Source organism: Drepanopeziza brunnea (genome assembly GCF_022702325.1).
Source record: "Drepanopeziza brunnea f. sp. 'multigermtubi' strain 214-2 chromosome Unknown ctg15, whole genome shotgun sequence".
Lineage (NCBI taxonomy): Eukaryota > Fungi > Ascomycota > Leotiomycetes > Helotiales > Drepanopezizaceae > Drepanopeziza > Drepanopeziza brunnea.
In genome coordinates, this window is record NW_027094078.1 from 209458 (window position 1) to 236454 (window position 26997).

At 45.9% G+C, this 26997-nt stretch overlaps 4 protein-coding genes across 4 annotated transcripts; 2 read left to right on the plus strand and 2 right to left on the minus strand.

The window, feature by feature from the left end:
- Positions 1–58: 58 nt before the first annotated feature.
- L3040_008156 (uncharacterized protein) lies at positions 59–1044 on the plus strand (the record flags this gene model as incomplete). The annotated part of the gene is made up of 3 exons (XM_066157374.1): positions 59–638; positions 801–925; positions 1030–1044. The coding sequence occupies 3 exons, from the start codon at positions 59–61 to the stop codon at positions 1042–1044; spliced, it is 720 nt and encodes a 239-aa protein (XP_066010466.1).
- Positions 1045–6897: 5853 nt separating this feature from the next.
- On the plus strand, positions 6898–8272 carry L3040_008157 (uncharacterized protein; the record flags this gene model as incomplete). Its single annotated transcript, XM_007291004.2, has 3 exons — positions 6898–6954; positions 7140–7831; positions 7891–8272. 3 exons carry the CDS (start codon positions 6898–6900, stop codon positions 8270–8272), a joined length of 1131 nt encoding a protein of 376 aa, XP_007291066.2.
- An 8360-nt stretch (positions 8273–16632) lies between these two features.
- L3040_008158 (uncharacterized protein) lies at positions 16633–17478 on the minus strand (the record flags this gene model as incomplete). Its single annotated transcript, XM_007296124.1, has 1 exon — positions 16633–17478. The coding sequence occupies one exon, from the start codon at positions 17476–17478 to the stop codon at positions 16633–16635; it is 846 nt and encodes a 281-aa protein (XP_007296186.1).
- Positions 17479–18812: 1334 nt separating this feature from the next.
- Positions 18813–22781, minus strand: L3040_008159 (uncharacterized protein; the record flags this gene model as incomplete). Its single annotated transcript, XM_007296125.1, has 4 exons — positions 18813–21343; positions 21400–21618; positions 21666–21737; positions 21788–22781. 4 exons carry the CDS (start codon positions 22779–22781, stop codon positions 18813–18815), a joined length of 3816 nt encoding a protein of 1271 aa, XP_007296187.1.
- Positions 22782–26997: the final 4216 nt, after the last annotated feature.

Consider the following 26997-nt stretch of genomic DNA (forward strand, 5'->3'; position numbering starts at 1 on the left):
GTGGATGGGGTTCAATTCTTCGCGCCTTATCAACACCCCAGACTTCTACTCCGCTACCATGGCCTACAGGTACCGGCCCGCGGGGAAAAGAGCCCTCCCCTGGGTGAAAGGCTGGAAACCCGGTCAGGAGTTCTCGATAGGGGCCACACTCCGTCCCACTTCAACCGAGTCCCTGCAAGCCTTACTCTGGAAGTACAGATCAACCCAGCCGGCAGTACTGCCGCCGATGCGGCCATGGACTTCCATCCCCCTCTTCAGCTCCATCCCCACCAAGTGCCTGGAGCAGATGCGAGAGCAGCTCTTTGCGGTCACGGCCTCGAGCGGCGGGCCCATCACGCTGAACAGCCGCGCGCCGTTCCAGAGGAAGGTCGAACAGCAGCAACAGGAACAGAAGCAGAAACACGTCGTCGGCTTCGCCCTGGAGCCAGGCCAGCTGGGCGGCATCCGGCGCTGGCTCATGTCCCACCTCGAGATGCTCGAGATGCAGAGGTTCCGCGGGCTGGAGTTCCAGACGGGGAAGCAGGTCCGGTTCAAGAGGAGGAACTTCCCGCCGACGGTCATGGTCGGGCAGTACGACGATGAGGAGCAGGCGCGCCGCGTGCTGGCTGATGTCCAGAGGGAATATCCTGAGGGGTTTGGTGGGTGATGATGACCTGGGCCTTTTTTTTTTTTTGAAAACGTCTCTTACGTTCAGTTCTTGTCCGAAAAAAACCCGTCAAAGAAAGAAGAAGAAAAAGATAAATATATATATATATATATATATATATATTTCGCTAAGTTCTTCCACTGATGGGTGCTAGGTGCCGTTGAGATTTCCGGCCTCAATATTCATCTCGCCGTAGGGCCTCTCCAGGCGAAGGACCCAGACTACAAGTTTGAGTACGACGAGTTCCCATTTCCCGGGGATACCTCGCTGGATATGGGTGTATGTATCACAATACCTCTCTCCTTCTTTTTTCTTCTTCAGTGGCTCTCGTATCTAGCGAGTTGAGACAGACCTCCACACGCAACGCTGACATTTCATTGAAGTTACTATCGAAATGATCAGAGGGAAATTCCAGCAGCGGCGGGGGCAGAGTCGAAGAGGACTGCCTCGAAATTAGCCGAACCCGGATCACACCATGTCGGTGGTCCATGCAGTAAATAAAGCTTTCAGAAGATCGACCGTAATATTTATACATCTTAATTATTTAATACGAAATTTTCAACTTGCTTATAACGATTTGATTTTTATTGCATTCGATTTTTAAGATACGGTTTTCTTAAGAATTCGTTAAAACCAAATCAATAGCTCGTTGCGCTCGCCGTATAGCTCGAGAAATGATTCTTATTATTCTATTTCGGTTTTTCGCGGATAATAATAATATTAATAACGCCGATTATATACGGCCTTAAGACGCTGCATCGCTGTCCAACTTTACTTAGCACTTTAAGAAAAGAAAAAAAAACGCTGCTATTAATTTGCAGCCCTTTCTTTTCGTATTAAGACGAAAAGCATCGATTATTAATACGGCGACGAAAGCTATCGAAAGCTATTTCGACGATATCGACCGCGCGGCTATTATTAAACGACGAGTTTAATAATAATACGCTTTTGCTTTAAATTAAATTATAAACGATTAACTTGACTTCGAATTTCGATATTATGCGTAAGAATTCTTTAAAAGTCTTTTTACGTTTATGCGTATTTATTTATACGCAATTATCGAAGCATTTATTCTTTTTTCTTTTTCTATCGCTTTTTATAATAGCAAGCAAACGGCCCTTTTTAAGTTTATCTTATAAATAGATTCCGCGAAGCTTTCGAAGATTTTAAAAAACTTAAAAGCTATTGCTTAATCGGCAATCGCTAAGCTATCTCGATCCTTTTTCGTTATAAAAATAAAATTTATAAAGACTCGCAAATTTACGAGCTTTTAAGCTATTCGTAAGTCTTTTAACGAATAACTTAAGATACGTTAAGATAAGCGAGTTTTAATTTAAATACTTTTCGCCGCACTTTTAGCTTGTTTCGATAGCTATGCTGCTCGCAAAGCTATTGCTGATAAACTAAACGGCGTCGATATAATTATTATCTTTCGTCTTAAAGCTATTCGCATTAATTAAGCACTTATTTTAATTAATTTTAAAGCGAAAGATCTTTTTATTATAAATAAAGTTAAAAAGGTATATTAAAAGGTTTTTAAAGCTACGAAAGCGATTATTTCGATTAAATAATATACGTACGCTATTTAAAAAGTCTTTATCGAAATTAAAAGCCTTTTCGGCGAGATTTTTAAAACGGCGAAGCATATTAATAAAAAGATCTTAGCTTAAGCCGAAAAAGCTTCGATAAGCGTCCGCATCTTTTAGCACGAAGCTAATTCGGCGATCGGCTTAATTTGTTAAATAATTTTCTTTTTAAAAAAAATTCGCAGTTTTAAGTTATTCGATTGCAATAATTACTTTCGGCTAATCGATAAAAAGCAATTTATTAAAAAGCACGACTTTAATTGCTTCGGCTAATATAACCCGGTTAAATGCATTCGGCACGCACGCTGCTTTTATTGCGGCGAGCGAAAAAATTAGCACGACGAGCTCGACGGCAAAGATTATACGATACTTTTTCGCTATGCAAATTACTACGGCTCGTACGAAGCTAATTATAAAAACTGTTTTGCGGTTCTTAAGCGAATTAACGGCAAAGTGATTATTTTTATTAAAAAAAAGCTAAGCGCCGTTCGACGATTAAAAGCTTAAGCTTACGCTATTGCTATTGCTTTTATAACGGAAGAAAACGAATCGACTTCGGCTTTTTAATTAAAAACTTTTATTATCGGTATTAACGCAGCTTTTTTTCGAAAAAGACGCGCTTTTATAATATAAAAGCACGAGCAAGCGATCTCTTTTTAAGCCGTTTCTTTATAATCTTTTTTTTAATCTTTTACGCAAGCTATAAGACTTTTGCGCAATACAGTTACGCGCAAAAACTTTAACGAAAAGATTTTAATAAATAACGCTTTTTTTATTATAAACGAAAAAAAAGATACGCTAATAGCGATATCGGATTATCACGTAAATAATATTATTAGCTTATCTTTTTCGTTTATAAAAGGCTCGAGCATTGCTGCTAGTTAAAATGCTTAAAATAATTTTATATATTAAGTACGCTAATACGGCATTGCAGCATTCGCCGCAATCGATAGCTTTTTAAAAAAATTTAAGTTTATTAAGCGAACGTAAGCAAAAAGCAGCTATATTATATTGCTTTACTTTACTTTTGCTATTCGGCAAATATTAACGTTATTTATATTTAAAAGCCGTATACGCACTCGAGTATTAAAACTTAAAATTATTTGTTTTACGAATGCTATGCTTCGATAAAATCGTAAGATAATTAAAACGATGCTTAATATTTTGCTAAGCGATTACGAGTAATAATTTATATGCGCAAAAGCATAAGTTTTCGCATTTAATAACGCCGTTTTATTTATAATAAAGATTTTTTATAAGTCGATATAAACGGCTTCGTTATTTTAAACGTTTATCGGCAATTTTTAATAGACTCGATTATAAATTATATTACTTATCTCGTCTTTTTTTTAAGTGCTTAATTAAAAAGGACTTTAATATATAGCACGATATATTCGAATTAAAAATTAAGCTTAAAAGCCGAAAAAAAGACTTTGCGATTTAGTTTAATATTAATAAAATAAATTATATTAGATTTTCGAGCGATTTTATTTATAAAGCTAATTACGTTTTAAACTTAACTTTTTTAAATATTCCGTTTGCTTAAACGATAATTCGCTTCGATCTTTATTCGAGCTTAAATTATAAGACTTAAATTACGATTATCTTTAGCCGAAAAGTCGTTTCTTTAAAGCGCTTTTAATATCGGATATTAAATTAAAACTTCGAGAAATTCGCTTCGCTTATAACGCTAAGCGTAAATCAATTTTTCGATTCGTAAACGATATATTTTATTAAAGAACTCGATTAGCTTACGATTAGCTTAGCTATTGCTTTTAATTTTGCTTTAAAAGTTGCGAAATAGCTTGCTCGAGAAAAGCTAACGGCTATATTATAATAAACGGTAAACTATTAAATAGCGTATAAGAAACATTTAATAACGCGCTTTATAATATATAACGGAAAACCGATTTAAAAAACGCGAGATTAGCTTATTATAATTAAAAAAGTTAAAAAGGCTTATTAAATTTACGTAATCGACGGAGTAAAATCGAATTAAAACTTATATAAAGTTATAAGCTAATATAAGCTTATTTCGAATTTAAAATCGCTTTTTTTAATAATTAACGACGAAATTATCGAAAATATTAAAAAAAAAGCGAACGCGTTACGAAAAAGCATTTTTAAACGGTTTAGCGCCGCTAATGATTTCGATTACGATCCACTCGCTAATTAAAAAAGCATTAGCCGGCTTTTTTAAAATATTACGATATTATTAAAAGAAATAAAGTTTTACTTAATCGAAATAATAAGTATTTTATTTAAAACGAATAAGATTATTATACGATTGCTTAAAGCATGCTAGCAATACGTTTATTACTTTTTTTATAGCTTTTTTAATAAGTGCTTAGCTTTTTATTATTTTTCGAATGTATAAAAGCTCGCTAAAGTTTCGATAATTTTTAAAAAAAAAAAAAAAAATAAGACTTTTATCCGCTTTTAACGATCGATTGCTTTGCTTTCGTACATTTTTAAAAGATTAAAACGTATCGTTGCGAAAAAAATTACGTAAATTGCTTTTATTAACGACGTTTTTAATTTATAATACGCGAAAGCTTTTTTACGGCGCTTTATATTAGACTTCGCTTCGTACTTAATATACGATATCGAGTCCGCATTTGCAATTAAATATTAAATTATTATAATTATTATAAACGTTTAAAAAGCTTTCGATGCGATTTTAATTCGTCGCTTTTTTAAACGTATAATAAAGCAAAGCTAATCGTATTTATTGCTTAAGCTAATAAAATCTTTTTTTTTAAATCGTAAAGTTAAAGTCCGATTAAAAAAAGAAATTACGAATACTTACGACGTAAAGTACGGCACTTCGCAAAGATCTTTATTATTATCGATGCTTTATATACTTTACTTAACCGAGCTATTTAATTAAAATCGGATATTACGTTTTAAGTACGCTAACGATATTTATTTATATCGCGTTAATCGCACTTTCGATCGGAATATCGCTATGCTTCGAGACGATATTAATTTTATTATTAAGTAAAGTAATATTTATAAAATCGCTTTCGCTTTAAAAAAGATCGAAATAATATACTTTTTTCGTAAGAAAAGTACGTATGCTTTTTTTTTCGTAATCGATATTATAATTATTCCGTATATTATTATAAGTTTAAAAAACGAAGATATACTTGCGATATAATAATTTAAGATTTAATTTAATCGCAAGCTAAAGTTCCGTTAATACGTTCGAAAACGAGCGGCTAAAGTTAAGAAAATCGTTTAATATATCCGCAGTTTCGTTAAAATAATTTACGATTTATTTACGGCTTTATTACGCAAAGTAATTATTATTTACGTGCTGCTTTCGATGCTTTATAGCACGGAAGCGTAATACGCAAAGCGCTATCGCTTAATTTGCAAGTCCGGAAAACTAAAAGTTATTAACGCTCGGATCGAAAAGATAATTAACTTTATTAATAAAACGATAACTTTTATAGCGCGCGAAGTACTTTCGATTTAAAAAATAATATTAATAGCAACGCTTTTTCGAAATGCCGAGCTTTTTTTCGGCGCTACGGCTTTAAAAAAAGCTAAAGTTAATGTCGGTATATCCATATCGACCTTAGCTAGCTAGTAGTAGTAGTAGTAGTGGTTGGGGAAGCTCACCCGTGAACCATGGTTCACGGGCCACTTGGCATGCCTCGCTTAGCATGTTAGCAGTCAAAGGACCCCCAACTTGACAAGTAGACCTATTAGTTAGCTAGTACACGTAATTCCTTCTAGTCCTATAAAAGGAATCAGCTCCCCTGAATCTAAAGGAGCAGACAGAATTCAGATACCTTATCAACCGAGTGTTTTGCAATTGCAAGTACTTTGACGACCGTTACGACCTTACGAATATATATTCCCAATCGCTTAAAAGCAATCCAACACTGATCAGTGATTGAATTACTACTAAGTGATCAATCACAGAGAAGCTAAGACTCTATAGCGAGGATACCTTTTACTACGATACCTCCCTCCTTTTATAACGGAAGAGCGATTCCGTACCAAGTCGCTTCTTATACTACCGACTTTCCTCATTCCTACGGAAGAGTGATTCCGAACCAAGTCACTTTTATACAACCTTCAAAGCTGTAAAGCCGCGCCTGCTACACACAGCAAACCCAACCAACACGATCGATCTACGTACGAGCAGACAACTACTATAGCCGATCAAGCAACCGGACCTCCAGGTAAGGAGTCCAGCCGACAAGGAGCAGTAGGGTATTATACCCTTCGAGTCTTATCACCACTTACGGAACCCCTAGCTATTCAGCCAAAAGGACCACTATACCCAAGACTCCTAAGCCTCTCGGAAGGACCAGACGATAAGATGTCGAGCATCTCATTTGACTTAAACGAGCTACTATACGCAAGGCCCGACAGTGAGATTACGGCCCGAGCAATGGTAAAGGACTTCCTAGATGCGAAGTGTAAAGGGCTAAGGGATTACGACCTATAGAGCCTATTCCGGCACGCTTTCTCACGCTAGGATTAGACGAGTTTTACGATAACGGAGGACAATACAAGACGAAGCCTTAAGTTTGCTACCCTTATTAGCCTCAAGGAACACTTGCTGTCCAAAGGCGTGTGGTGCCTCCCAAAGCAAAAGGGCTACGCCAATGGGATGGTCAAGCTCTTGAACGACGAGCAGCAACACCAATGGACCTTCCAGGAAATAAAAGAGCAACAAGCAACACCCTTAAGCCTCGATTCAAGGTAGACCGCCGAAAACCTCACGGACGACGAGGATAATACGCCTCAACCACCTCTACCACCCTTACGAAGTCCAAAAGGGAAGGAAAAGGAAGAAGGAGAGGAGATTCGGAGGTTACGCGAAGAGTTTGCGAAAGAAAGGAGGGATATAGAGCAAAATATGAAAGTAATGGCAAGGCAAATGGCAGAATTACGGACCTACGCTATACAATCCAACGAAGGGCTACGACGAAGCACTTCAGCGTACTCGTCCTCAATTCATCAATCTCATCAATCGCTACGCAATACGCCAATCATACAAGAAGAGCCAAAATCACCTCAGCAGCCCCAAAACCCCCTTGTCAAGGGCTACAGCCGAATTTTCGACAAGCCAAGACCGAGTAGCAACAAAAATAGTCCTGAGATCATCATCGGACCAGACAACACTCGAAGCCACGAGAGCTACACGCCAAAAGAAGACCCGCCAAAACCTAAGAGCATTCCGGACAAAATCAACTCTCACTAAAGACAGCGTGCAGATTTCCGTGCCCAGCCTCAGCAACCCGAAGGGGGGATCCAGCACCCTCGGACGTACCGGCAAGCTACCCACATCTCTCAAGAGGCCACGTATCAACAAAAGAGAGACCAAGGGTATAAGAATCGCCAAGGGCAAGCCCAAGGATACGGATATCACCAAGCTAGAGCCCCAGCCGGTGACCCGAATGGCCCTAGAGATCCTGACGATAGCCGACGAAAAGGGAACGGGGGAGATTAGCAAGGAGATCGAGGCTACGGGTACGGAAAGGGTAGGAACGGCCCCCCTGGGCCACCAAAAGGATTCGGCAACGGACCCCCAAAGGACCCCGGATCCGGAAATGAGCCTCCTAAGGACCCTGGAAGGGTAAGACCCACAACCGGCAACTATATTAATAACCCCTTACCGATCCGACCACTAGCCAGGCACGGCACGCCTGCGTACGGCATTCCAAGCGCCCTTGACGATGATGGAGACGATTTCCCTGAGCTAGGAGCAACAGACCCTCACTTAAGAGCGAAGGAATTGGCCTTGTTCGCGCGAAGCTTTCCCAAAGAGCTGAAGTACTCAAGACCCGACGATGACTTCAGAACTCAATTAAAGATTTTTGCTGACCAAGCAAATCGATACGGTTTGACCTCCGACGACTACTTGGCGGCGTTCTTAATTATGCTTACAAAAGAGGCTATAACCTTCTATTACAATCATGTGATCAAGGCCAAGCTTCTTACGTTCAAAGCAAACGCTATTGCGGTAAAAGACCACTTCGAGACTGACCACCGGCGGCAAGCAAAATACGACCGCTAAAAGGAAATTTCGCTAGATTTAGTCAAGAAAGAGAATCCAGGAACCTCGCTTAGCGAGTGCTTTGAAAAGCTCGCTAAGGAGCTCAAGGGCATTTAAAGCTCTCTACGACCAGGTTTAAAGGATGATCGAAGTCTTGCTAACAAGCTGTATTCAGCTTGTAAAAACGTACCAAAGACTACGATTGCACGAATGAATCCTGCTTTTACCTCTACCGCGGCAGTTACTAACATTCGTCGAGCAATTGCCTTTGCAACTGAGACCTCCCGACCTCCCGCCAAAGCGAGTAAAGCTTACGCGAGCTCTAGCGAGCCACACGATCACATCTGCTCTCAGCACGCCTCAAAGGCTGACTCCGATTTGGACGAAGAATACGAATGCTTTATTCAAGATCGCCAATACTTCGGAGGTAAGAAAGCTGCCAAGGCTACTACTGAGGGTGAGAAAAGGTGTTTTGTTTGCAAAAAGCCAAGTTGCTAGAGCACCAACCACACCCCCGACGAGAGAAAGGCATCCGTCGCCAAGTTCCAAGCCTCCAAAGACGCAAAAAAGGTGACGAGAAGCAAATTCTCTTAATACGTAGCATCGATTGAAGGCTTGCCACTTGTATCTACGGAAGAATTCGATCAGTTCATCGCAGGCCTACTAAACGAGCCGCCCGAATCGGGCAGCTACGCTAACATGTCGGAAGGTTTTGTGACTACCCACGGCACCTTTGACGCTAACGAGGTATACAAACAGCTAGAAATTCAGACGGCATTCTACGCCCTTACTAGCTAAATCGAGACCCAAAACGTGCCCGCGGGCAAAGCAAAGACTTACATAGCCTCCAAGTACTTTGAAAACGTGTTCATAAGACTTATAATTGACAGCGGAGCAGCCAATTTCTTTACCGCTAGCTTGCCCCAGCTACGAGCACTCCAAAAGAAGTACCCCGAGGTCTAATTGGATACATCCCGAGCAAAAGAGAAGTCCGTCAAGTACGGGATCAGCTCTGCCACCTTTATTAAAACAGTTACCTTAAATACCCCCTTAAGTCAAGTAGAGTTCCACGTTGTAGAGAGCGACGTACCTTTCCTATTCTCGTTAGCTAACATAGATAAGCACAAGGTGATCTTAGATAACTTGCGGAACGTACTAGTCCAAAAGAAGAAGGAAATACTAGTAGTAAAGATGTTTAGACACGTATAGATGCTATTAAGTAAGAAGCACGCTGCTACTTACTATAGCACCGAGAGCGAGACCGTCTACTGCTACCTTACGGAAGAGCAATTAAGGACCATCTACAAGCGTTTTAGCCACCTTTTAACAGGTCGATTTACTGCTATTCTCAAAAGGGCCGGGCACGAATTCAGACGGGATTTGCTTTATAATATCTAAAAGTTTTGCTACCACTGCCAAGTATTCGAACGCTCCCCGAAGAGGTTTAGTATCAGACTTAAAAATAATACTGACTTTAATGACACGGTATACGTCGATGTGATGCACTTTAACGGCAAGAACGTATTGCACGTCGTTTGCGACTCTACTAATTTTCAAGCCGCCACTTTCCTCAAAAGCATATCCGCATAGCATTTACTTAAAGGATTCAGTCGATGCTGAGTTAATACTTACGTCGGGCCCTTTACAAACGTAATGCACGATCCCGGAACCAACTTCAATTCGGCAACGTTCCGAAGCTACCTTAAAGGTATTAGCAGCACCCTAAGGCAGATGCTTGTAAAAGCCTATCATAGCGTCGGGCTAATAGAACGCTACTACGTCCTTGTGCGACGCGCCTTTAAGATCGTCACAAAGGAGCTTCTAAAAGCTCTAAGGGAAGACCGGCTTCAAATAGCTATCAAAGCTATCAACGACACAGCTGGACCTAATGGCTTAGTTCTTACACTCCTCGTTTTTAAGACCTTACCGAAGCTAACGAAGCAAGATCGACCTGCCGCGTCTACCCAAGAGCGTGCTGCTGCTATCAACAAGGTTATAAGGGAAGTACGAAAATGCCACGCTGCGAAGCAGGTTAAGGACGCGCTCAAAAGAAGGAATGGCCCAATTACGGAGCATACCCTAGACCTCCTTATTAGCTCACGGGTGCTCGTGTGGCGGGAAAACCAAGGGTAGAAAGGCCCCTTTCAGCTGCTTAGCAAGCAAGAGCACACGTGCACAATAGCTTGTCCGAGGCTTACGGAATTCAAGTCAACCTCAGTAAAACCTTACTACTTTAAAGTTGAAAAGCTGCCAGAGGAGTTGCAGGTACCTGAAGTAAAGGCGGAAAAAGAAGTAGAAGAAAAGGTAAAAGATAATCAGAGCGAAAGCGAAAAAGAGCTAGAAATACGAAATTCGCCTAAACCTTAATATTCGCCTAATCCACCGAGGTCGCTTAATCCAAGAAGCTCGCCAAAACTAACAAACAGCCCCCTCAACCCTCAACTTGCCAATCCCCAAAAGTCAACAATACTAATAGTCCAAATACCTTACTAGAAGTACGATCCTAGTATCTCGACCGTGCCCGACGAAGAGGAAAGCGACTCTTACGTTCTATTCACCAAGGACTCCGAGGTATTGATTACCGACAAGGAACGCCGGGACTATAAGCTCTCAGCTAAGCTACGAGCCGAAGGAATCATCAAGAGCCTTAAGGCACCATTTCAAGAGTCTAAAGCAAAGGAATTAGCTAGATTGATAGCTTAAGGCATCTTTTAAGTGATCTCGAGCACCGACCTACGCGCTAAGAGCGCTAAAATCTTCGGATCTAAGTTTGTTGATAAGATCAAAAGCAAAAGAACACTTACGCTATACGAAAAGTCTCGTATAGTGGTCTAAGCCTTTCAAGACAAAGGCAAGACGAAGGTACTCATCGAGTCACTTACGGTGCAACGAGCGGGCCAAAGACTCTGTTATGCTCTGGCTCCTTCCTTGATAAAAGACTACGAGTGTCAGGTCTATAGCAAAGATATCACTCAAGCTTACACTTAGTCAAGCACGAAGCTCATCCGAATAATCGTCGTGCGACCACTTAAAGAGATCACTTATCGATTCTCCTCCGGCACTTTGTTCCTTATGACTGGCCCTTTATACGGCATCTTCGAAGCAAGGACGCACTAGTATAAGCGTTTTTCCGAGCATTTCATAAACAACCTCGGCATACGGCAATCGAGCTTTGATTCTTGCCTTTTTGTATCAACTAATAAGGATCAGCTAAGAATAGCTGCCTTACAAACGGACGATGTTCTCATGGTTGTCAATCGAGCTATAAAGGCAAAGGAGGAGAAAGAGCTGGTGAAATCCAAGCTAAGGAGCAAAGAAATAAAGATCCTTACACACGCCGAACCGATGATTTTTAATAAGTGCAAGCTATCCTTGGATAAAAACGGGTTCGGAGTGTCAGTTGGTCAGAAAGGGCAAAGTGAAAGGCTTGCAATAATCAAGCTCGATTCAGCCATACGAGCTAAGGAGTACTTAGAGCAACGTGCTCGAGGGGCGTATTTGGCTACCATTTGCTACCCAGAAGCATCTTGTGCTCTATCGATAGCTGCTCAACACCAAGAACCGAAGGACGGGGACTATAAAGCCCTTAATAAGGTGATCCAGTGGCTAATCGATCACCTAATACGAAGGATCTACTACGTGCCCTTAAACTTGACAACTACGAAGCTCTTTGTGTTCGTAGATAAAGCGTTTACTAACAACGCTAACCTTAGCTCCTAGATCGGTTTCGTAGCTATCCTTAGCAATGAGGCTCACGTAAGTAAGAACGAGTTCACTCTGACGGGTAACATCCTCCATTGGGTGTCACAGAAGTGCAAGAGGGTGACAAGAGCAATATTAGCCTCTGAGCTATACGCTATGTCCCTAGGTATCGATATAGCCATTGCTATATCGACCACCTTTGCCCAGATCACAGCTCAGCTAAGGATACCTAATTTCCTCGTGGTTGTGTGCACTGACTCTTATTCGCTTTACGAGTATATAGTAAAGCTAGGAACTATTAAAGAGAAGCGCCTCATGATCGATATTATAGCTATTCGGGAGTTATACGAAAGGCGGGAGCTCTCTGAGGTACGCTAGATCGGAGGAAAATCCAACCCTGCTGACGCCATAACTAAAGTCGGGGCCAATACCTCCTTGCAAGAGCTAGTTTTGACTAATACCTTGAAGGTGCAAGTGGACGGGTGGGTGGAAAGGCCGCTGTAAGAGAAAGAGGGATGAGATTGTTTTTCTTTTGTTTGATTACCTTCCTTCCTTTTTCGGTCGATATAGTAGTTGGCAAAGCACTGCTTGCCAAAGAAAGAGTTGCCGGTGTCGGTATATCCATATCGACCTTAGCTAGCTAGTAGTAGTAGTAGTAGTGGTTAGGGAAGCTCACCCGTGAACCATAGTTCACGGGCCACTTAGCATGCCTCGCTTAACATGTTAGCAGTCAAGGGACCCCCAACTTAACAAGTAGACCTATTAGTTAGCTAGTGCACGTGATTCCTTTTAGTCCTATAAAAGGAATCAGCTCCCTTGAATCTAGAGGAGCAGACAGAATTCAGATACCTTATCAACCGAGTGTTTTGCAATTGCAAGTACTTTGACGACCGTTACGACCTTACGAATATATATTCCCAATCGCTTGGAAGCAATCCAACAGTTAAATTTGCAATAAAATTAAAAACGATAAATAATAAGCATTTATTAGTTAGCCGGATACTTTTGCGAATCCGATAACGCGATCGCGGCGCGAAAATTATTAAAATCTTTAAAATTAAGATTTAAAGATTAAGAACTTTTTTTTTAAACGTTTTTCGTTTTCGCTTTGTTTTTTTGCATTTTATATCGAAAAGCAAACGAGATCCGGCGAACGGCAAAACGAAAAAAAAAAGCTGCTGCCGCATTCGAAGCATAATAATAATAGCTTTTGCTAAAAGATATTATAATCTTTTCGGACGAGTTAAAATAATACGATTAAAGCAACCGATTAATAAGCTATAAATACGTAATCTATTAAAAACGTTAAAAGATAAGCTACGAGTACGGCTTTATTAACGATTGCTTTTATATTTTTAACGCGAAAGCGATAAAAGTATAAAAAGGCTTCGAACTAATAATGCACGCTTATTCGATAGCGAAACGGATCTAGCTTTGCATCGATAGTATATTAATTATTTAATATCTTCGCGAAAATGCTTTTTTATTATCGTAATAAGCGTTTTTAAACGTTTAAAAAGTAATAAAGATTCGAAACGTACGAATACGATAATCTTCGAAACATATAAGCATTAAAAGAAACGAACGAGCGGATAAGCTTGCAAACTTAAAAGCAAAGAAATCGGATTAAGATATTAATTTAACATCGCAACTTACGATTAACGGCATCCGCATACTTTTTCGCGATATATAAGATAAAGCACGAAAAGCTTAATAAAGCGCAAGCTTTTTTAAGCTTTTACGCTCGTATCGAAAATAAAGCCTTTTATACTTAATCAAGCCTTTCTCGAAGCTAAAACTCTTACGATATATCTTATATAAACTACTTGCGATTCGAATTACGCACGAAGACTTTACTTAATATTATATTAAGTTTTAGCATTACGACGTTAATTTAAAGTATGCTTGCGATAAACGCAAGTCTTTTTTGCACTTAGCTTTTTGCCGATTTACGCAGCGACGCTTTTTCTTTTAGCTTTATAAGACTCGATCGCGGACCTTTTCGAGCACGATCTCGAAAGCTTACGACTTTTTTAAAAGTCTTTTTAATAATCCGGCCGATTTTTAAGCTTTCTTAATTATTACGAAGTTCTATTTTAAGCATTGCATTCGATAAAAGTGCTACTTTAATTAATTAATATTACTCCGGTAAAAAGAACGGAATACGCTCCGCTTTACTTAAGCTATAAAAGCTCGTTAGATTAATCGCGTTATAAAACTAGGACTTTAAGATAGCGTAATGCGCTTTTAAAGGAATTCTTTTTGATATTAATATATTATATTAGGTTTTCTTTTAAAATTTAAGCTTTTGTATTCACCTTTTCCTTTTCTTTTTCTTTTATACTCGATTAACCTTAATCCGGCCTTGATTCTTATCGCTACGCGACGTAAATAGCTCGCTTTTAGCTAGCTATAGCAGTCTATACTTGCTTGACTCTTTTTTTTATAATTTTCTTTTAATAAAAGGTTTTCTTTTTATATGATCTATTTTATTTATAAAAGAAAGGCGTATGCGATAATAGCCTTCGCTATAACACTTTAAATTGCTTTCTAAAGCTTTTTTATATATAACTCTTTAGCTTAGCACGTCGCCGTACCTTATAAGAGGTCCTAAGGCGGCAGGCTTCGCCTGCTACCCGCCCGACGTTAATAAATACAACAACAACAATAACAATAATAACCGTAATATTTGTACGATGTAATTAAATAGTGTCCCATGTTATGTCCTCGAGGCTTGAAAAAATCGCCTACTGATCTCCGGCTCTTCTAACAGCGAAGTAGCTAGCCGGTTCGGGGAGATGCCGCGAGGCTGGCCTGGCCGTTACAGTCATCGCTAGCGCAGCCATAATCCATCTATCTGTCCATCTTATCTCAACTCTCTCAAGCTCGACGACATGCAAGAAAGTCGAAAGTCGAAAGTCGAAAAGGGTCACTCACTCACCAGCTGCGAACCGGTGCGAGGGAGAGAAATCATGTTCATATTTAGATCATCAAATGAAGTGGATAACCAATTAACTAACTAACAGAGGCAATTCAAGAACCCTTATATCCCTTCTTCGTATATCCCTTTCCTTTTCTATATTATCCATGTACAGTACAGTGCAGTACAGTACAGATGTGATATAATCATAGTCATGTACTCCTCCGTACGCAATCCGCCCATCCATTCATTCATTTCTTTTCATTTCTTTTATTTTTCCCCCTCCTCCTTCTACCTTCTTCTTTTCTTCTCAAGTTACGAAGAGCCGTGCGCCAGTACTTATCAATCAAGAGCTTTCGTATCGTATCGTATCGTATCGTATCGTATCATATCGTATCTGCTACCTACCGCGGGCGGTGAATAATAATAATAATAATAACATCAATAAATAATAACATTAATCATAAATCATTTTTTCCCCCTCTTCGCTGCTGGAGAAAAGGAAAAGGAAAAGGAAAAGGAAACCCCCCAAAAAAAAGAAGAAAGAAAGAAAAACCGGAAAGAAAAAAAAAGAGAGAGTTTTTACTTCTTTTACCTATCCAGATGGTCTAGCCGTCTTGCCTCCTTACTTACCGTACACCTTGCGATCAATCCATCAATCAATCAATCCATCAATCCATCCATTTATCAATCCATCCCGTAGAACCCATCCATCCCCCCATCCCGTAAAACCCATCGATTCCAGGCCAGATGGCGAGGAGAAGTTCGCTAGGAGAAGGAATCACATAATATAATATAATACAATATGAATATACCATACCATGAAAAACAAAAGCAAAAGCAAAGCAAGGAAGGTTCTCATTTATAGATAGACGTGTGTATAGGTGTATAGACGTGTGTATACGTGTATACAGACGAGAGGAAAGGAAAAGAGCCGAGACGGGATGGGATGGGGTCGGATGGAAGATGGAAGATGGAAGATACTGGTACCTATCTCTCCCTATCTCTCCATCTCACCATCTCACTATCTCACCATCTCGCGATAGCATAGCATAGCATAGCACCAAATCTCTCTCATCATCATCATCAACACCACCAACATCATCAACATCAACACCAACAACCATCATCAACATCAACATCAACAACATTATCAATACCAAAGCTCGCTCCAGCAGAAAAGGCGGGAAATTGCAACGACGAAGACGAATTACGCGTGGTGAGGAATCGCCGCCGTCTTCGTGCGCGATCTTTGGCGGTGTGAGGGGTGAGTTGAGATAGGAGATGGGATGGGATGGGATGGGATGGGAGATGGGAGATAGGATGGGAGATGAGAGATGGGATGGGAGATGGGATGGGACGAGAGGAAAGAAAAAGAAGGAAGAAAAAAAAAAAGAGGAAAGAAAAAGAAAAAGAAAAAGAAAAAGAAAAAGAAAAAGAGGGAAGCAGGGAAGCAGGGAAGCAAGCAAGCAAGCAAGCAGCTTGCTTGACCTGAGCTGACCTGACCTGAGCTGACATGACATGAGATGAGATGATAAAAGCCTCTGAACTTATTTACCATTTTTTTAACGCTTTTCTGTCAATACAAAGGCTGCTCCGCTGCTAACGCGAAATGGGTGGGAACGAAAACCCTCCGACGAGATTCGTGTTTGGCTCTGTGTTTTTCGAACCGCCCTTGCTGCTACGACTCCCCCCCCTGATTCCTGCAACGGCTTCATTTGAGCAAGACTTTGGATGAGACACGACCTCGGCCTCACGCTCACTCTTTCTCTTTCTCTAGCCCTTGACCAAACTTCGCATCCTTGAAGCTGTAGGCAGGCCGCACCCACCCCGGATCATGACGCACCTCATGCGGAAAGCCCAGACTCACGCTCCACCCCTCTACAACCACCTCGCCCATCTTCCCCATCTCGTAAGAGTCCACCAGCTCCCTCCAAACCCGCTCCTCCCGCTGCTCCCTCTCCCTCTCTAGGATTCCCTGCTCCTCCTTCTCCCCCTCCCCATCCTCGCCCGCTCGAGCCCCCCCACCACCAGCACGACCCGGCGCAACGTAAACCGCAAAACTACACCGAAACTTCTTCCTCCCATTCCACCACATCCACTCCCTCGCCCTCTCCTTCTCCAACCAATTCCACCCCTCCCTCCCCTTCCCCAAGCCAACCCCGCCCCCCGCCGTCCCCGCAATCCACCGCCCAACCTCCCACCTCATCTCCCTCCCAAGCTCCTCCCGCAAGCGCCGCAACTCCTTCCCGTTCCCCGGCCCCGGATCCGCATCCCGAAGCTGAAACCCCATATACCTCTCCCCGCAGCTGCCCTCCCCGCGGAACGGCTCGGCGACACGCAGCCGGAACGGCTTCAGGGCGGCAGCGTGCCGCGCCGCGGCCGCCGCGCACGCCCCCAGGTGCCGCGGCGTGAATCCGTCGAAGAGGTGCAGCGAGTGCGTCGGCTGCAGGGGCAAGAGGCTGTGACGCGCCCGTAGCGCGTTGAGGGGCTCGGTGCTGGCGGGGGAGAGCAGCGCTGTGATGTTCAGGTGGGCGAGGGGCGTGGCGGCCGTGTTGTGTGCGGTGCGGAGGATCTTCAGGGGCGCGGCGGTTGTTGAAGCCATGGCTTAGAGAAAGAATGTGCTTAAAAAAAAAAACCGGTGTGTATTTTTTTTCCCTTCTCCCTTTTTCCCTACCCCCTCTGGTTGGTAAAAGAGTGGTTGCAGTTGTGGTTTTGAGCTTTGGGTTGTGGGTTCTTTGTTGGAATTTAACGTGACGACATTACACTTTAAACGAGAGAGAGAGAGTGTGTGTGTGTGTGTACGTATCTCTGAGAGGGACAGATGCGGTCGGTGGTGACGGTGATGGTGTTAGGCTCGTGGTGGCCGGGTTGAACAGCCTGATGGGACTCGGAGGTTGATGAGGTTAAAAGGTTCGCTTACGGAATTTCGAGATTGATGACTAAGCATTGGGAAGTCACCAGCAGCAATTGGCCGAACTACGATCTTTCCAGGGAACAGTAGATGATCGAGTAGATAGTGGACACGGCCAGAAGGCTGAACTCAGAATCTCAGAGCGATATCATGTCTTGAGAGTTCAAAGTTCGGAAATGAGCGATCATCGTGCCAGGCGACTCACCCTTCCTTAGCCAGTCTTACAACCCGGGCTTTATTATAACTTTTAATCTTTTCATTTTTTTTTTTCATCCGTTGATATATCAGACAAGCACTTATGCCGTCGAGGTATCACTATTCCTCGCTGCAGCCTACCCGCTGCGGTGCCTTTATAAACGTACACCGGACCCCACTCGGTCCTACACTCTCCCCGCCGTCCCTGTCTTTTTCCTCATCGCATCTCGTCTCATCCTGTGGGTAAGGTTGGGTAATCGTGCCCCCGCCCAAATTAAGAAAAAACCAGAACAAGGAAACCGGTGGTTATGCCAAACCAAAGAACCCCACGCGTGCATGTAAATGTGTATCAAGACCAGCCATCCCAAAGAGCCCCTGTCTTGGCAAACCACAACAAGGAAAATTCGCACCCAGAGGTCGGTGTTGACCTTTCCCAGCCCAAAGCGCTCGCAAATGCATCAGAGTAAAAGCACAAACACATCATCTTTCAAGAGTATATTCCGACGCACCTTGACAGGTTTGGTGCCTGTCAAGTAGTCTCCATCTCAACCGCTTCGTTCCTTTCTTTTTGAGCTGCCGGAATCGTTCATGGCCGATTGCTGTTGAGAACGCCGAACGAAGACCACTAATAAGATGCCAAAAGCATTGGATTGTGTCAGCTTGCCAGCTCGGTTTCCAAAAGCAAGTCCACTATGATCCAAAACACGCGTGAGATAGAGGAGAGTCCAGTCAGAGACCTCGATCATCAAAGCCATTGACACGACATTGTTAGAGCCCTCGGGTGACCCTGAGGCTGGCGATTGGTCATGGTAGGGGTTATCTTCTCGGATCTAACCTCCTTTGCGCTCGTTCACATGAGCCGGGAACTTCTCGCTCTGAGGATGTCCTTCTCCAGTAGTCTTCCCCTCGGCCTTCTTTTTAGATTTTGTAATTTTTTGCCAGTTACCAGCTGTACCTTCACTCTTCGATGCTCTAGTGTGACCATTGACTTTGGAGAAGGCGGCTTGCTCGGAATGGAGCCCGTTTATCTGCCCGTTTGATTGTCCATTTGCTTGTCCATTTGCTTGTCCGGATTTTGGGCCAGCATTCTCGAATTTCGCGTAAAGCTCGGCACCCTTCCAGGTAGCGCCATTGGTGGTGCCAGTGATCTTCCTCTCCACGGGCTCGAACTTCCGGCTCGCTGTCGGCGATGGAGACCCGGTCTCATACACAGGAGACAGGTGGTTCAGGTCATCTCTGGTGTGGTCCTGAATCTGTGCTAGGTCAAGAGGAGAAACACCACCGTTCTGGCGGGTCGATCGGTTCCGACCATTTGGCGATAACCGGAGTGAGCCGCTAAGATCGACCGGCAAGAACCCGTTGGGGATATTGATTAGAAGCGGCACATGTCCGTTCGAGGCGGTCGAAACAGGGTCGGCAAGCCCAGCGTCTTTCTTCAGCGGCGATGATCCATTCACAACTATTGGAGGTTCGGTTCGACCGTCTTGACGAACGTCACGAGGTGTCATATTCCCGGGCATGTCGTGCTCTCCCGAAGTGTCACTCTCGGTCCTGGAGGCTTGGGAGAGCGAGTCCATAGGACCGACGACCAGATCGCCAACACGACCTTCAGACAAGCATCCTTCGCTGATGGAAGCCCTCCAGTTTGGAATCGACAAGGGTAGTGGGTTGGATCCGTTTACGACCGCGGGTGTCTGACTGTTCAAGGCCCGCAGGTTCGTGTTGGATACGCCATTGTGAGAATTGGTTAGACTGAAAGGGGCACCCATGGAGTAGGACCGCTCGTGACCCAAGGGCGACGGAGACCGTGAGGGCCTCTTCAGCCGATCTAATATAGACTGTGGTAGCTGCTCGGTGGATAATCTTCGTGGGGGCGCCCGTGCCTGGCCAAGATCACCAAATGTAGGAATTGGCCGAGGCATCGCGTGGTGTTGTCTTCGCCAGAGCTGAGCGGGATCATTAACGTAGTACCCAACGTACTCCTTCGGCGGCGATCCGTCCAGAGGTGGTGGCAGCGTCCTAAAGCTCGAATCCATTGCGGCCTCGGGGTTTTCGTCTGAGATGAAGCTTGGGACGGCATTTCCATTGACGGGCCGTGCGGATTGGTGGATGCCAAGCCCGGCAGGGCCAAGCCCACCTCCGGATAGAGCGAGTGGCGACGAGCCCGAGCGTGTAGCGGGCTGGGACTGTGACCGTAAAGCACTGTTGGGTTGTCCATGGCCAGAACCATCCGTCGCCGTAGAACGTTGCATGCTTCGTCTCAGATCGGGAGTGGCCGCGCTCAAGGAAGGCGAAGAAGGATTCGTGGTGGGCGACTGGTAGTACATTTGGTTCGGTGGGTACTGCAGAGGGTAGAAGTACATATCAGGGCGTAAGGGCGCTGTCAGGGGAGCTTGTTCGAAGGAGCTGGTTCGGTTCCGCTGTGTGGAGGAGGGCGATTTGCCCGTGCTCCCGTTCGCTTGTCCCTGGGCCTGGGCCTGGGCCTGGGCCTGAGATTGCGCGTAGGCTTGATTCTGCAGACCTTGCGCATATAGCTGGAGCCTCAGATTGTTTTCTTGCGCTTGGAGCACCGAGTAAGTGGCGTACAAGTCGTTGTGCAGCTGCGCTTGCGCTTGACGTTGGAGCCAGGCCTCCTGAGAAGAGAAGTTGTTGGGTGGCATACCAGGTACATAGGCCGGGTTGTGATTTTGGTCGAACGCTCCGGCGGACGATCGCCTGTTGCTATTCCCGTTCCTGCCCGACTGGCTGTTATTGCGATTCCCTCGATGACCTCCCCCATTTCGGCCTCCGCCTCGGCCCGACGAGGTCGAAATACTCCGCATAATCACAGCGGACGACTTCTTTGTTGTTGCCCTCGTAAAGACCTTCTCCTCCACCTTGGGAAATACGTATTTCTCACAGCACTGGAGCAAGTTGCCCTCCGATATTAAATCGAAAGCTCTTCTCAGTTCCATATGCAGGCCTCGAAATGAGATGTCATCAGCCGTGTTCCCTAGATTTCGTCCGACGTTGAAGGGCTCCTCAACGCATAATCGGTTGTTTATCGAACAATGCCACCCTTTCTCTTCCTTCGACACATGCGTCCCACTCCGTACCGAGATGACTGTATTTTCGTAGTCAAATTCGTGGCTGTAGTAGCGGAAGAACTGGAAGAGTAAATCCCCCAGGCTATCTTGATTATCCTTCCCAAATCCTGCTAGTGCATGTAGGTCATCTGCGAATGCGCTCTCGTCGCCATTCGGGCGAGGAAGTTTGTCTTGCGGCCGCTGATGTAGAGCTGGGAGAATCGGGGGATTCCGGTTCTGCAGGAAGTATATGATCATGCATATCCATGTGTACGAACTGAGAGTGCAGCCAAAAGCTACGGAAACATGTGAGACCGAGATGTGTGTTGTTGGGAGGGTGGTTCGCGCTTACCTGCATCGTTTACTATCCTCTCCTTCGTCCAGTGCTTGATGATCATCGCGAGAGGCCGCACTCGAGGATCAATCTGGACGTATGTCTTGATCATCCGCGTGTTCTCCAACGCCAGAGGGTTGTTGACGTTCATGTCGCACGCCAGCTTCAGCTCTGGGTCCCATATCTTCACAATCGGAATCTTGGCGCCCCCGATGCACAAGACCTTCTCCATCCCATCTGGTCCTTGGTCAGTATCTTCTCGGCAAGCCATCGGGATTTCTCACTCTTCGCTAGCAAGTCCGCGACCATGCAGACATTCGGCATCGCATCCCATTCCGTGGTGATACATATATCGACTGCGGAGCTGTCAGTGAAAGTCGATCGCCTGAGATAGGCCTCAACTGACCGTCAGACTCATCTGTACACAGCAAGTTACCAGAGGATCCAAATACATGCGCACGGATATCGTGCCCGGGCCATTCTCGATTGAAGAGGTCCTCCAACTTCTTCAACATGGCTTCTCGATTCCGATCGCTCTTCGGTGTCGGAAGCAGGGTGTTGTACATCTTCTCCATCTCCGCGGTCAACGTTTTCTCGTCGTCCGCTGTCAGCTTTGCCTTGAGTTTCGAATCATCGACCTTCTCCAGCAGCTCGTCCCCCAGGTTGTAGGGCATCCGCCGTCTTGTGCCCGCCATGGCGGTCTCATACTTGCACGGTACCCGTTTGGGGTGGGGTTTCGGTGGCAAGGGGATATTCGACTCCGAGTATGCAGAGCGCGGCGAGTGGTTACTCGCCGCGGTGGGGGAGGTTTCGCGAGACTCCCCCGAGAAGTCTCTGGCACGTTGGTGAGGGGTCGAGGGCACGGAATTCGACAGCTGGGACAGAGATGGACGGTGGTTTGGTGGGTGAGATCGTATAGGGAGTTGGCTCAACTCGGCCTTCCTGCCCGGCATCTTGGCTGCTACTTCCTTCTCCGTTATGAGCGCACGCTCTCCGATGCTGGATTTCCGTTGCTCCTTATTCCCATGACCACCCCGAGCCGCAGAATTGTTGATTCGTGCCGTGGTGCCGCTTGAGCTGGACCGCTGCCCAGGCACAGCCTGAATGTGTTGTGGTGAGAGTAGGGGCGGGAGTGGCGAGGACTGGAGCTGTGCGGCCGTCCCAGCGGATATGAGCCGGTTGTAGACCGCGAGCTGGACCAGGTGGTAGGATGGCTGCTGCGGAAGCAGGATAGGGATCAAATCGAGGCGCGAGGGGGGCTGAGATGTGACGGCACGACTTGAGGGATGCTCGGGGCTAGGACCGACAGCAGCGAGGGAGTTGCGCCGAACGAGTCTCGACCACTGTGTAGCTTGTAGATATTGATACTGTGGGTTCGCGGAAGACGGCTGGGCATCCATCAACTTCACGACCGGGGAGAGTCGTGAGATCGATGTTGATCTGGCCGACTAGTGGCGGGCGGGCGAGCGTTGGCAGATGAGAAGCACAAAGAAGGCCAGAAGAGTGCCAGATCGAGTGCGAGACTGCACCGGGGGGCGGAAAACGAGTGAATAGAGACTTGGTGAGTGAGTGAGCCCTTCCAGTGTTCTCACCGTCGCCGGCCGAGTGGAATCGAGGCGAGTGCTGACGGACAGAGAAGGGGCTCGAGGGCTTGGCTTGGCTGGAGTTTTTCGATTGCCCCTTCCTGATGCCACGAACGCCAGGAGCGGGCTCGACGCAGACGTAGACGCAGACGCAGCGAGAGCAAGGAGCGGCGATGAGATTGGGGGGGGAGCAGGTGGAGAGATTAACAGGCGATGATTGAATTGCCGGGGGGGGAGGGAGTTGGGGATGGGCTCGTCGTCGTCGAGGAGGAGTGCAGTAGTAGAGGGTCGAGGGTAGAGGAGGAGGAGGGGATGAGGTGAGGTGAGGTGAGGTGAGGTGAGGTGAGGTGAGGTGAGGTGAGGTGAGATGGTTGTGGTGGTGGGTGTGGTTGTGGTGGTGGTGGTGGTGGTGGTGGTGGTGGTGGTGGTTGTGGTTGTGGTTGTTCGTCGTTTCTTTTGTCGTGGACGTTGAGTTTCCTGGTCGGATCTGTATCCAACAAGGAGACGTGAATAATACCAAGAGAGGGTCGGCGGTAGAGTAGCGAGCGTGGAGTTGAGTGGAGTGGAGTGGAGTGGAGTGGAGCGGAGTGGAGTGGAGGGTGGGTCTCGATCGAATGACGCTAGACCGGAAATGGAAAGGAGAGGCGCAAGGACCAGGTCGGATGTCCTACCGTAGAGTCCTCGAGTCCTGGAGGAGGGAAGGAGTTTTTGGGGGATGGGGGGGGAGGTTTCAGCCGGGTCGAGGTGGCGATCCGGGAGGAGAGAGGAGAGAGAGGCGAAAGATGAAAGGAGAGCAAAGCCCTTGAAGTAAATAATCAAAAAGTAAATAAGATGTGACGGATTAAGTACGCTAGTAAGTAGTTATATATATTTATATACATATATATATACATTCATACCTCGTATATCAATCACAAATGAGAAAGAGAAAGTCTGCATTTCCCTCGGACCCTCTCTTCCTTCAAGTCCATGGGAATGAATATTCAGGCAAATAAACACTCAGGTCGATCTTGCATACCCGGCACCATACCACCATAGCGTAGCTCAAAGAAGGGGGTTTGATTTCTCCTCCTCACAAAGGCTTCAACGCTCTCTCTACCTGCCACCGCATTCTTTGTGTATCGCGTCGGCCAATTGGTGGATTTCTCGAATCCTCCCCGACGCCTCGCCTCGCCTCGCCTCGCCTCGCCTCGCCTCGCTCACCTCGCGCACCTCGCCAACCCGCTCAAGCCCGACGGCGACGGCGACGGCTCTTTGTGATGAGGATCGAGGGACCGAGATGACTTCGTACCAGCACGCGGGGGAGGGCCGCGGGATTTTGATCCTCTCCTCCTCCCCCACTCCCCTTTTGAAGATTTCCAAGCCCAGCATCAAGCATCAAGCAGCAAGCAGCATGACGTTCATTCACGCTGCCTCGTCGAGTGAGATTCATTAAATCGGATCACATCAGATCAACCTGACATGCATCGGGGGTGGATGGGTGGACACGAAGCTCCTACCTACAGTATCTGTAGGTAGTTCCCAGCTGCAGCTGCAGCTTCAGCTTCCACTTCAACTTCAGCTCCAGCTCCAGCTCCAGCTCCGGAGCCCGAGAGGCTCCCTCGTACAATTACAAGCTCCGTAATAGCAAGTCGTACGGCAAGTCTAATTGATTGCACCAGTACCGGCACCGGTACCAGTACCAACCAGGACCAATCCGTCCCAGCAGTCCCAGCAGTCCCAGCATTCCCAGCACCATCCATCTACGCGGACTCGACCCGGCAAACCGAGCACAGCAGCAGGACGATATACTATTAATAGCACTCACTCCTATTCATTCGTACGTGTTGCCCCTTTTCGGATCCCTACTTAATACCGAGGTATCTGAGCTTGCATCCGCGAACGATCAGTCTGAGACGAAACGGTTTCAGATGCCCGCGGATTTGGCGACGATAATATTACAGTATGGCTCCGGTTCCTGCAGCTCCCGTAATCATAGGGTCGGTATGTGATGAGACTTTGGCCCTTCTCGGGATCGTCGCGCGGTCGTGTATCAAGTATCGACCGCCAGGTCCAACCCCGAGTCCATCCGGCCAACGCAGCATCCCCAAGTATTGATCTTATACGGCGCAGACCCGGCTCGATTCCACGCCGTGCAACTCCACCCAGCCGAAGCAGAGGAGTAAACCGACCAGTCTATATGCTGCTTTCTCCCTCTTCCTCTCTTCTTCTTCTGTCCTTCCCTTCTCCTCTCCTCTCCGCTCCTCTCCTCTCCTTTCCTTCTCCCTCTCTCCCTTTCAAGTTACCTTTCCACATTTTACTCAAACTTCCCTTGGTAAAGGTAAACCTACCCCACAGAAGCCCACAACACGAGCCTCTTGTGCCTGGACGGCGTACAAGTACAAGTAGGTAGAACCGAGCGATGCGAACAAAAGGAGAAACTGGCCACGGATGCCATGCCATGCCATTCCCTTCCCAGGCAAGCTCGGTGCGTCGAACACCCACCAACCACTATCCAGGCACCACCCACCCCGACCCAGACAGAAATAACCGCCGCGCTGTCTACCCGTCGAGATCAGGCAAATCGTGCGGAAAAAAAAGAAAAAAAAAAATTAACCCGAATGTCTCTCCATCTTATCCATCAATCGATCCATGCCAGGCTAAAAGAGTGAGTACAAGACACGGAGGTCAAAGGCCCGCCGCCACCGCCGCCACCGCCGCCGCCGTTCGTGGCTTTTTTTCACGACCGTTTCGCTAGACCGTTTCGCTAGACCGAACCAGCCAACCAGCCAGCCATGGCCACGGCCACGGCCAACGCCACATCCGGACGCCGCCCATGTTTTTCTTTTCCCCTTTCCAGATCGTGCGTGACTTGCGGAATAGGTAGATACAGTAAGGTACACAATAGGATCAACTCTCCTGTGAATCTCAAGCATTGATTCAGTCGGCTCGCCGGATGTATCCTCCTGGTAGTGCGTGGATCCCATACTGCAATCTACCGGTACTTGTACCCCTTTCCCCTTTCGCTTTCGCTTCTGGAGTCAGCCTTTTTTTTTTTTTTTTTTTTTTTTTTTTTTTTTTTTGCCATTTATTGTCATGATTCGTAGCGACTCCGTCCGTACCTCTCACGTGAGCGAGCACCGGGGCGCTTCCACGGGAGCGAAATCTTGACGCAGTCAGTCACATACGGTACCGGTACCGGTAGTACGCACGTAGCAGCAGCAGTAGCAGCAGCAGCATGACATAGGTAGGTAACACGGCTCGTCACAGGGCTCGACCATCCCTGTTTAGGGGTACGTGGCTGGTTCACCGATTCTCCCGGCATTACTGGAATTGAATTGAATTGAATTGAATTGAATTGAATTGAATTGAATTCACCTCCCCATGTAGTACTTTCATTTGACACGCAGTAGGTAGATACCTTGTACCCATTTGATTTCTTTCATCCGATTCCGATTCCGATTTCTACCTCGATCCGCGCATTCGGAGATACATACTACTACATACCTACCTAGCTAGAGCTCCCAAACCCAAAAGTCCCGGATCTGATCGCGCGTTGCAGCAAAAAAGGTGTCTTGTTTGTTTCCGCATCGTTAGTTCGTGAAGTGTAGGTAGGTAGGTACCTTAGGTACGGTACCCGGTACCTAGGTAGGTACCTAGGTCCCGTCCGTCTTGCCTCGCCTCGCCTCGCCTCGCATCGCCTCGCATCGGTCGGGTGTAAAACGATACCCTGCGCTTTTAGGATTCAAGCCGGACTTGCGTGTACCGTATATAGGTACGTACGTAGTACGTACCAGTAGTACGTACCGGTAGTACTAGGTATAGGTAGGTAGTACTAGGTAGGTACCTAGGTACGTACACGAGCTTTCCACCCTACACCTAACACTCACGCACACGCACACGCACACACACACGCACACACTCGGTACTTGTCCGGCACGCAACCCCCACACCCCCTCAGACCCTCCGTCCGGCGACCCCTTGCCGTACGAGGTAAGTACGTAGTAAGAGGTCAAAGAAGAAACCACCGACAGGCCAACAACGGGGGAGGGGA